The sequence below is a fragment of the Vigna radiata genome, chromosome 7 (genome assembly GCF_000741045.1).
Source record: "Vigna radiata var. radiata cultivar VC1973A chromosome 7, Vradiata_ver6, whole genome shotgun sequence".
Classification (NCBI taxonomy): domain Eukaryota; kingdom Viridiplantae; phylum Streptophyta; class Magnoliopsida; order Fabales; family Fabaceae; genus Vigna; species Vigna radiata.
This window is the reverse complement of record NC_028357.1, coordinates 22273802-22284508: the sequence shown is the minus strand read 5'-3', so window position 1 is coordinate 22284508 and position 10707 is coordinate 22273802. Positions and strand designations below refer to the sequence as shown.

At 30.6% G+C, this 10707-nt stretch overlaps 1 protein-coding gene across 2 annotated transcripts; it reads left to right on the top strand.

Annotated features, from left to right (window-relative positions):
- Window positions 1-243: 243 nt before the first annotated feature.
- On the top strand, window positions 244-6382 carry LOC106769156 (purple acid phosphatase 8). 2 transcript variants are annotated; one of them, XM_014654655.2, is made up of 7 exons: window positions 244-471; window positions 4486-4642; window positions 4933-5040; window positions 5216-5340; window positions 5497-5625; window positions 5824-5891; window positions 5980-6382. In XM_014654655.2, the coding sequence occupies exons 1-7, from the start codon at window positions 262-264 to the stop codon at window positions 6191-6193; spliced, it is 1011 nt and encodes a 336-aa protein (XP_014510141.1). In that variant the 5' UTR covers window positions 244-261; the 3' UTR covers window positions 6194-6382. The 2 variants fall into 2 exon arrangements, with proteins under 2 accessions (XP_014510141.1, XP_014510139.1); XM_014654653.2 differs by having other exon boundaries at window positions 5213-5340.
- Window positions 6383-10707: the final 4325 nt, after the last annotated feature.

Here is a 10707-nt window from a genome sequence, read left to right as displayed (position 1 = left end):
CAGTGCTTCTTCCTCTGGTTTACGATAATATTAGACATTCACCAATCATGCATACACAATAATATCAACGCAATTATTTACGTTAATGAAACATACTATCCAGGTAGCTTTTTGTCATCTTCCTCTTATAATTTGATAATCTTTGCTTCTATTTTATGTAACTAATTTTAAATATTATATTAATGCAGATATTATGAAGATATTATAAATAAAATAAGATTCTCAATGCAATATTTAAAATGATGAGATGAATCAAAATCTATGCAAAGCTTTCTTTTCTCCTCCGTATACTCTGACCTAACCATGGGCCTTCTTGTTTTCATTGATACCATAGCGCTGTGTTTGGTTGTTTCCTCGGCACTGCTTCAGCGTTTTGAAGAAGCACCTAAACCAGATGGATCGCTTAGCTTCTTGGTCATTGGAGATTGGGGAAGAAAAGGAGCTTACAACCAATCTCAAGTTGCGTTTCAGGTAATTTAAACGCATTTTCTCGCCAAACAATTCATATGACTGTGTGGGGTAAGCTTAATTATCATGATCATAAACTGTGATATATATACTCATTTTCCTCCGCAAAGTATTTTTTTCATTGTTAAGGTTTGTTTTAGCAACTTTTTTTAATAATAACTTTTAGAAGAAAATAAAATAATTAATATGAAAAATAAAAACTATACAAACTATAAAAAAAAAATCATTTTATTTTATTTATTTTTCAATTTTAAAAATTGTTGTCATACCTTATCAGTGACCACAGCATGTATTACCACTTTCTTCATCTCCTACAATGGAGTTTACACCCACACAAGTCCAACCATTTTGCTTGCAGATGTATGCAACCTTGCCAACTAATTACATTGAATTCAAACCTCTATGTAATCACGTGAAATATATTTTAATTCTTTTATTAATTTAATCATTTTTTAAATTTAAAAAAAAAAAATAGAATGTCATGTAAAAATTTATAAGTTTGACCTTATGGTAATGCTGGAAGAGAGGAGGAGAGAGATTGTGAATCTAACTCTTTCATTAACATTTTAAAATTAGAATGAACTTGATGATAAAATTGACAAAAAGACAAAAGAAATCATGAATTTAATTCTCCGACTAACATAATACTATAAACTGACGTATAATATATATATATATATATATATATATATATATATATATATATATATATATATATATATATTTTTGATTGTAGCAGAGAAACCCCACAGATTTCCAAATAGAAAAGTCATAGACCTGATGCACGCCTAGTTTAGTTGTTATTTGGACAGAAACATCTAGGTTTGTATTATCTCATGAATAATATTTTATTAGTTCGAAGTAGTTTAGTTCTTATTTGGACGGAAACATCTTTGTATTATTTTATTAGCCTGTTTAAAGGTTGATTATTAGATGATAATAGGCTAAATAGTTATATTTCGTACAGTGAATATATCCTGATTCTTAAATTTAAACTTTACATTTAGTAGAAATCCTTGATGTTAGTTAATTATTAAGATTTGGATAGCATTATGACATCTCTTTCATTTTCAACGTCAACTTCGCTCTACTAAAAAAATTGTTTGTGAAACACTAAAAATTTTGTATGGAAGAAAAGTTATAATAAAATATGAAGTTACAAAAAGAGTTACTATAACATTTTTCTGATTAAAATATCACTCAAATAATAGTCGGCAATTGTCTGAGAATTGTAAACTGTGCTACTCGGTGCTACTCAAAATTTACTATTAAAAAAAAAAAAAAAAACGTGCTCCTAAAATTTTACTGAGAATGATAAATTTTGGTTGGCAATTTACTTTATCAATGAAAAGTTGACAACCTAAACTCCATGATAAAATGATTATGAATAAATTTTATGACGAAAAATATTAGATTCATTGGTAGTTATCAACTACAAAATATTTGTTACAACAGTCATCACCCTATGTTTCTTATAATGTACTATGGTTATAAATATGTTGGTAAATGCTATTATTTACCACAACTTATCCATCAATAAAAATATGTAGAAAAAATTGTATTTTTCGATGAATTATGTTTCGTTAATATAAAATCCTTCAGTACTATTATATTTATTTTAGTGTCACAGCGATAAGGCAAGATAGATGTACTACAAATGGTATAAGTTTACATAGTAGATGTATGTTTGGTAATTTGGAACAAAATTTGTTCTTTAAGCAAACGTTTGAAGTTGTGCCCTTCTAATGAGTATTTTATTGGATCTTGATATGTTAACAACTTTTTTTAATAATTTTTTGACAATAAAACACATATTACTATTTTATTGGTCTAATTGAATTTATTTTAAAAAAATATTTGAAATAAATCTATTATAAGTTATTACGTTAAAAAGTTGTTAAGAAAAAATTGTTAATTTTTTTTTCCTATTTGATACTTGAAGGACATCCATTGAAATGGTCAATTAAGCACGAGATCGAAGTGTAAGAGGTAGATTGCTTCTAAGCATACCATTAAGTTGACTTAAGCATTTGATGTAGGTCTCTTACGTGTGACATTAATTAAGTCGATTTAAGCATATAAGGTAGGTCGCTTAAGCAAGAGAAGATTGTAGTTTAAAAGGAAACACATGCTATTAATTAATATTTAAATGAAGCAAACTATTAATAAATACAAAAATTAAACATATTATAATAAGAATTGTGTTTTTGATGCTTATCGACTATTTGCATGTGATAAAATTAATAATCATAAATATTACAACAAAGTAAAAAAAAAATAAGTAAAAAGAGAGAGAAAGCGAATTTAGTGCAGAGAAAATATGAAGGTGCTCTCCAGAACCTAAAACCGAAACAAAAACAAATAAAAAGAAACCTTAAAAACTAATTCTAAAAGCTGACGTGACACTCCTCTTACTCCTCTTTCCAGCATAAAATTAATGTCCAAGTTTAAAATTATTTCATAACAAAACCTGAAAATAATTAATAAACAAAAATTAGACCAAATGATTTAAATTAGACTAAATAAAACTGAAATAATGACAATGTGTTAACAAATGACAATTACGTACGAGTGAACAATTAAGATCGGTATAAAAATATAAAAGAATAGGAAAAAGTAATGGCTCATCAACAATGTAGAAAAAAGTGGAAAGAATAACAACATTAGTTGGAGTATGAAAAAGATAAGGAAATATAATTTGATCATCCAAAAATGTCACATTTTGGAAATGCAAAAACGTTGACCTGAAATGTAATAACACACAAAACTCTCATGAAAGAGACTATACCCCAAAATAGAACACTTGACAAATTGTGCCCGAAGCTTGTGCCTTTCAAGTGTAGGTAGATGAACAAAACATAGACACTTAAAAGTATATAAAATACTATAATTAGGGCAAGTTTTAAAATGACTTAAAAGAAAGGACAGTCAAAGTCAATAACTATAAAAGAAAGGAAATTGATTAAAAACACAACAGTGGATAGAGACTCCATCCAAAATTTGGATGGAACATCAAGCAAGGGACAATTTTTGCATTCAATAATGCCATTTTGTTGAGAAGTATTAGGACAAAAATGATGAGATACAGTACCGTTTTGTTGAAGATACTCTTGAAACTCAAAACACATGTATTCATTGCCAAAATCAAAGCAAAAAAAAATAAAAAAATTGGTTTGGAATTGAGTCTCAGCAAGTGTCATGAGTTTCTTAAACATGGAAAACACTTCAAACTTAAAGCAAAGAAAAGATATCTAAGTAAAACAAATATAATCATTAATAAATGTGACAATATTTATAATGAACATAGAAGCAACACGATATATAAACTAAACATCATTAAATAAGATAAAGCACGATAAGCACTAATTGAAAAAGGAAGTGTTTTACTTTTATCCAATTTATAAACAGCACGAAAAAAGAGGTATTAGGAAGAACATTTTTATTTCACAACAAATCAGTTTTAAATAAGTGATAAAATAGTAGAATTTGGATGACCTAATTTTCTTAGTCAAAGCTCAAAAATTTAGGTCTTGTTCACTTGAGTAAATTTAGGGGAATAATTGAGAGGATTTGAAGATAAATTTTTTGTTGTTTATTTGAATAGATTTGGAAATAAGTGAGAGTAGATTTGGAAGTAAATTTTTTTAATCTATCATATAAATTAAATTCTACACTAATTCTCACAAACTTTACTTTCAAATCCACTCTCGTTTACCTCCAAATTCACTCAAATAAGCAACAAAAGAAATTACCTTCAAATCCACTCAATTACTCTTCTTCAAATTCACTCAACTGAACAAGGTCTTAGAGAATTATTACAAGAAAATGGTAAATGATTAGGAAGAAATTGGAGTGAAAACAATCTTCCTTTTTGATATTACATTGGATCCGTCTACCAATAATGGAATTATTACAAGGAAAGCTTCAAATAATGATTTTCTCATGTTTCTTGTTGCTCTGTTCAATTATTTACTCTGGAATTAAGTTGAATTGTATTTTTTTTTCATTTATTTCTAGATGGGGGTTATTGGAAAGCAATTGAACATCGATTTTGTGATTTCCACTGGAGACAATTTTTATGACAATGGCTTGACAGGCATAGACGATACAGCCTTTGACGACTCATTCACCAAAATCTACACTTCTTCTAGCTTGCACAAACAATGGTACAGTGGTAAGAGTTCAATTTCTTAAAACTAAATTTCAATCAACACATATAAGGATACATTATTTAGATAAGCTGCTTATTAAGAATTTAAAATAAATTAGAAACCTCATAATGAATAAAAATGAATAAAATAAATAATATACAAATAAAAATAATAAATGCATTGTATTAAGATTTTAGATTAAAAATAATATTATTTTTATTGATTCAAATTTTCTCATACTCTGTTTTCAAAAAACCTAATACTAAATATATATACTGTCTTGTTTTTTTGTTTAATATTTTGATTCTTGTAGTTTTGGGCAACCATGACTATAGAGGCGATGTTGAGGCACAGCTGAGTCCTGTCCTCACAAATCATGACAAGAGATGGCTTTGCTTGAGATCTTTTATTGTCGATGCAGGTGATATGAAATTTCTTTTACTTAATTTCAAATGATTTTATTTATTTATTCCTTATATTCATTCATACATAAAATTGTATTCTGAGTTTATGTTATTTTTTCAAAGTAATATTTTAACTTTTACCATCAATTGCCTAAAATATTGACGTGTTTTATGCATTTTTTGTTTCAGAAGTTGCAGAGTTTTTCTTCGTAGATACCACTCCGTTTGTGGACAAGTACTTCACAGAACCTGGGGACCATGTTTATGATTGGAGAGGCATACACCCTCGCAAAAAATATATTTCCAACCTCCTCAAGGTTTTACCCACTCATCATTTCTCAATGAAAACAGCCAAAAATCTTTTGGATTATTAATTAAGTGATAAGAAAAAAAATAAATATAATGTATATATAAATTGTACTATTAGATTTTCCATGTTGATTGGTAAAATTTTGTATACTGAACTTAAGTAGGATGTGGATTTGGCTTTGCGAGAATCAAATGCAAAGTGGAAAATTGTAGTGGGTCACCATACAATTAGAAGTGCTGGCCAACATGGTGACACAGCTGAACTTGTAAAGCAGCTTCTCCCAATTCTCCAGGTAATTTGCTATTTTTATATTTTAAATATAATGATTACGATAATTGACGACAGATATGTGATTATCAGTAATTATCAGTAAAATTTATTAATAAACATTTTACTGATAGAATTTTATGTTGTTTTAAAAATATTCTTTCACTAAAATTTTGTCTATTTTTTTTAGTGATGATATGTTATGTGTCTATTGTTTTTTTAGGCGAACAACATTGATATTTTTATAAATGGACACGATCACTGCCTACAACACATAAGCAGTATTGACAGGTTGGTTAATTTCTAGTCACACTATATACGTGTACTGAAGATTAATAATTTTAACTACGTAAATTGAATACATATACATGAATTTCAGTGGAATACAATTTTTTACAAGCGGTGGAGGGTCTAAGGCGTGGAGGGGAATTGTGAACAGGTGGAAGGAAGAAGAAATGAAGTTGTACTACGATGGTCAAGGATTCATGTCTGTTCAGCTCACTCAAACTGAAAGTGACATAGTATTCTATGATGTCTTCGGCCATGTTCTACACAAATGGAACACCTCCAAACAGCTTCACGGACCTTCGTGAACAAGTACAAAGCCACTTCAACCATTCAGTCCAATATCATTGCACATCTCGTTTGGCTTCATATTCACATTTGTAATTCACAAAAATCCATTCCATAATATTTTTTTCCGTTGATAAAAGTGTAATGGATAACTGCCAACGAAATTTTATATTTTTCAATAATATTGAAGGAAAAATTTGTCACCATAATTTGGTTCGCTTTCTTTCTTTTTCTTCTTTTCTTTTTATCACAAATTTTCATATTCATCATTTATACAATCTTTAGGCATTTTTTCAATAAGGCTACATTTGGCTCCAATTTTTTGTTTTTTCCCATACCTTGCGCCAGCTGTAGATCCTTAGTCTTAAGAGAAATCTTCAATTTGTGATTGATCTTTTAAAACTCGGTCAACTCAACAATGACAACAACTCGATAGAGAAATTCATCCTTAGCAATCATTTCCACCTCTTCCAAAATCATGGACGAAAACGTGGGTCTCTTCGGCCTTCGCGCTCCGGGTTGATGATAAATATGGTTGAGGATCGTTGATAGCGAACTTGCATTTAGAGAACAAGAGGTTCTGGATGAACCAACAATCAACCTGGTCTTGAGAACGTGCCTAGGAATGAAGTTTGGGGAAAGTTGGAGACATATTCCTTCGCGTAAAGGAAGACGGTTTACCCTTGGTGGTTGAGTGCAACCTAAAAGAGGTACTTGTGGGGAATACTGAAGACTCTTGAAGTTGGGGCATGACGTGAGGATGAGGGCTTTGGAGAAGGCGATGAGCCTTGCGAAGGATATGAGCTTGGCAAAGACGTTGGAGGCAACAATGTAATGAGTACTTTGTAGACAGAGGGTAAGAGAGGGTGCTTTCTTCATTGAGGACAATATTGCTTGTTAGGTTAACGCTTGCCTCCTTAGTTTCTCTCTTTGTTGGTGGTCTTGCGGTTTTTACGAGAGGAGATGAAAATGAAGAGGTTTGGCCTCTCACATATCTCGATAGAGGTTTGTGGGAAAAATTTGTTGTTCTTTTTATTTATGAATTTACAAAGAGACAAATTTGTAATAAATATTTCAAATTATCGACGGACATTACAGACAAATTTTAAGATTTAAAAGTACCGAAAGATTTTATTGACGGACAAATAAAATATATATTATTGTCGAATTATGGATGAATTTTACCAACAACATAATTTTGCCAGTAAAATTCATCCATATTTCAAATTTATTTATCGACCATTCTTACTATAGTGTTTTCTTGACATTTAGGACATGTTTTATGACCCTTAACATTGTATCTTGACAAATTACTATAAGCTGGGAAGTTATTAATAGTGCAAAATAACATTGCATGCATCATGAATGTTTCAGAAGCAAAAACATCAAATATTTCAACCACATCAACCTACAAGAACTTCAAGTCTTCAACTAGTGGACTGAGAAAAACATATATGTCATTTCTAGGATGCCTTAGACCAAATATCATCATAGAAAACATCTTGTACTTTCTCTTCAAGCATAGTCCAGGAGATAAGTTTTAAATATGTTATATAACATGCCAACAACTGTGGTTAATACTTAAATTACCAAATGGATTCATTCCAATGATAACTTAATCAAACTAAAGATTTCGACATTCTTGACCGAACTGGGGGAATTCATGATCAATATTTTTTTCGTTGCATTGAATCAATTGGATGACAAGATAGTCTGTCACATCTTCTGTCACCTGCATCCCATCTAAGGTTTTTAAAATCTTTTGGTTTCACAAACAAACTCTTAAGTTTGGGAAAGATCGAAAAGGATCAAACTACTTTAAAAGTGAGACCATCCTTTTCAATCTGACGACTATCTTCACTATTTTTTTTACTTATACTATACATTTTGGACATTTTTTCAAACCTTCAAATTCTTTCGTGTATAATATACAATCATTAGGACATGCATGTATCCTTTTATACTCTATACCCATCGGAAAAGAATTTTCTTGGCATCATAATTACGAGTGAGTAGTGCAATTCCATCTAGAAGCATTTCATTATATAACATCACACTAACTACACGCACACACACACACACATATATCTTTGTGTGTGAGGGGGGGGGGGGAGGGTGTCTTATGTACATTAATTAGGCTCAATCAACCCATTCTATCTATAGCCAGCTTTCCTAGGATCTAGCTTCTCCATTACCTACAAACGTGTTTACTAATACTATAATAGTAAGAAAACACAACCACAAAGCAAGGAAGGATAAGCAAATATATAATACCTTTGAGCACATATAAAATAATCTTTTACATCAAAGGAACTAAAATAGAAAATTACTAATCCATAACAAAAGTAAATTCTACACACATTACACAATAAGACACATTTATACACAAGTATAATCTAGACTCAATTATCTAGATTTATGCATTGACTCATATCCTAGAAGTCTTGCACATCTAATGTAAAATGAAATCTCTTTAAGTGTTACAAACTAGGTTCTCCCATCCCATGATAGGGTGAATTCATTTATAGTTAGAAAAGGTGCCCCCAACCTCTAAACTAGAAATATAAACCTCTATCACTCTTTATTATCTAAACATCATTCTCTATATGAGTCTGTGAGTCTAGCAAAATTAAACGTGACTTCAAAAAAGTGTCCCTAGTCAATGCATAATACTAAACCAACTTGTATACCCCTACAAAAATAATATAATATAGGAAGAGTTTATTTCTATTGATTTCTAAAACTCCTATAAATTTTCTATAGTTTTATTAAAACCGTAGTTAAGTTTTAATTTTTTATTTCTTTTAAAAATATTTCCAGTGGCTTTTGAAATAAACCATCGGTAAATGTTTTGAAAATTTTTAATTCTCGCAATTTATATTTTTGTGAACCTGCACTTTACTTCTTCTTTGTTTCTTTGTCTTTCTTTCCTAATATGTTTTTTCTTCACTTCTTTTATTTTCGTGAAACCGCTTCTTCTTCTTCACTTCCTGCTTGCCTTCCGGCAATTGCTAAGTTCACTTCCTACTGTTTTTTACTTCTTCATCTTTCATCACTTTCAAAGATAATGCTATGGAGTGTTTCCTCCATGTTTGGAAGGTTACCATCTCTCTTTATCTCTCTATTACTCCTTTTTAGGGTTTCTTTTTCTTCTTTTTCTTTCTTCACAATAACATATGTCTTCTCTTCTTCTAAATTAGATTTCAAGAATTTTTAGGTTGGACGAAGATGCAAAGGCAACGATGAATTGAAGAAGTATGAAGAAGGAGAGAGGGAAATGAGTTGTGATCATCCTTGATGTTGTGATGGGAATGGTAGTGTTTCTCTCATATTTTCCAAACCAATACTCCTATGAGAGTATGAAGATATAATTGATTCAACATATATAACTATGAAATTTTTTAGTTTGGTTCTTGTTTTGGAGATGGAAGCCTAAACTCAACGTTCATGATGAAACAAGATGCAAAAATGTGGATTCTCCTAGTTTTCTCTTTTTACTAGGTTTGGGTGTTGCCTCTTTCCATAATGAGAAGCAATTTGGTGTGACTACAAAGTTTTTCTGATTTCGTAAGGATATGTTGGTTCTATGTGAGTTTCTCTACACTTACACAATTTTGGTTTTTATATTTACATTATGTTTGGTAGATGGATTATTGATGATTTCTTGTGTGTTAGAAAACAAACATAAAGATTACAAAAGTTTTGTATTGATTTATCTATAACTTTTATCACCATGTTCAAAGCATTGATCCTCGGTCTTGCAATGCTAGTAAAATGTTGAGGGCCAACAATAGTAGTTGCACTGCCATGGTGCGTCTAGGAGGTTCCTCCTCTGCCATCTGTTCTGTGCTCTAGCTAGATGCTCCTGGTGAGGGTTGCAAAAGTTCTTCAGGAGAGGGAAATAATTCTCTAGATGGTCTTCTGACTTTCTTTCCCCTCCTTTCACTCAATCCTTCAAGAAAAGGTTGTTGATTTTTCCTCCTCCTAGTATGAATTGCCTCCTACATATACAAGAAATAAAACCCTAAAAAGCACTTTTATATAAAAACAAAAACGAAGAACAAAACAAAAATCAAGTCAAATTCAATCAAAAATCACACTACTAGAATAGTTAAACCAATGAGTCCTTGGCAACAATGCCAAAAACTTGTTAACACCTTGGCAAGTGTACCAGATCGTATCAAGTAATAAATAAATGGTAAGTTCGAGTATCGTCTCCCAAAGGACTCTTAGGCCTAAACGTTCATGTGATTAATGGAAATCATAAGACTTGAACAAACGATAAGTTGAGTTTTAAATGCAAAACAAGAAGTAAACATGTATGCAAAGATTTTGATCAATTGGAAAGAAAAAGATATGGATGAATGGTGTTGTTGGGGTTTACGGTTTCATCCTAATCCTCTCTCAAATATCTACCCTTCTTATTAAATTCAACTTGGTTATCAATGTTTATGCCACCCTCTATTTTACTCTAAGCCCGATCTCTCGGTGAAAAGAGCCTAATCACAATTACTAGTTTACTATCTTTAGTCTC

Bases quoted from the DNA above. Each gene is read 5' to 3' on its own strand.
- LOC106769156 (XM_014654653.2), top strand. From the start codon at position 262: ATGCAAAGCTTTCTTTTCTCCTCCGTATACTCTGACCTAACCATGGGC. The intron at 472-4,485 runs GTAATTTAAACG...ATTTATTTCTAG, and splicing joins AATCTCAAGTTGCGTTTCAG to ATGGGGGTTATTGGAAAGCA. The intron at 5,626-5,823 runs GTAATTTGCTAT...TTGTTTTTTTAG, and splicing joins AGCTTCTCCCAATTCTCCAG to GCGAACAACATTGATATTTT.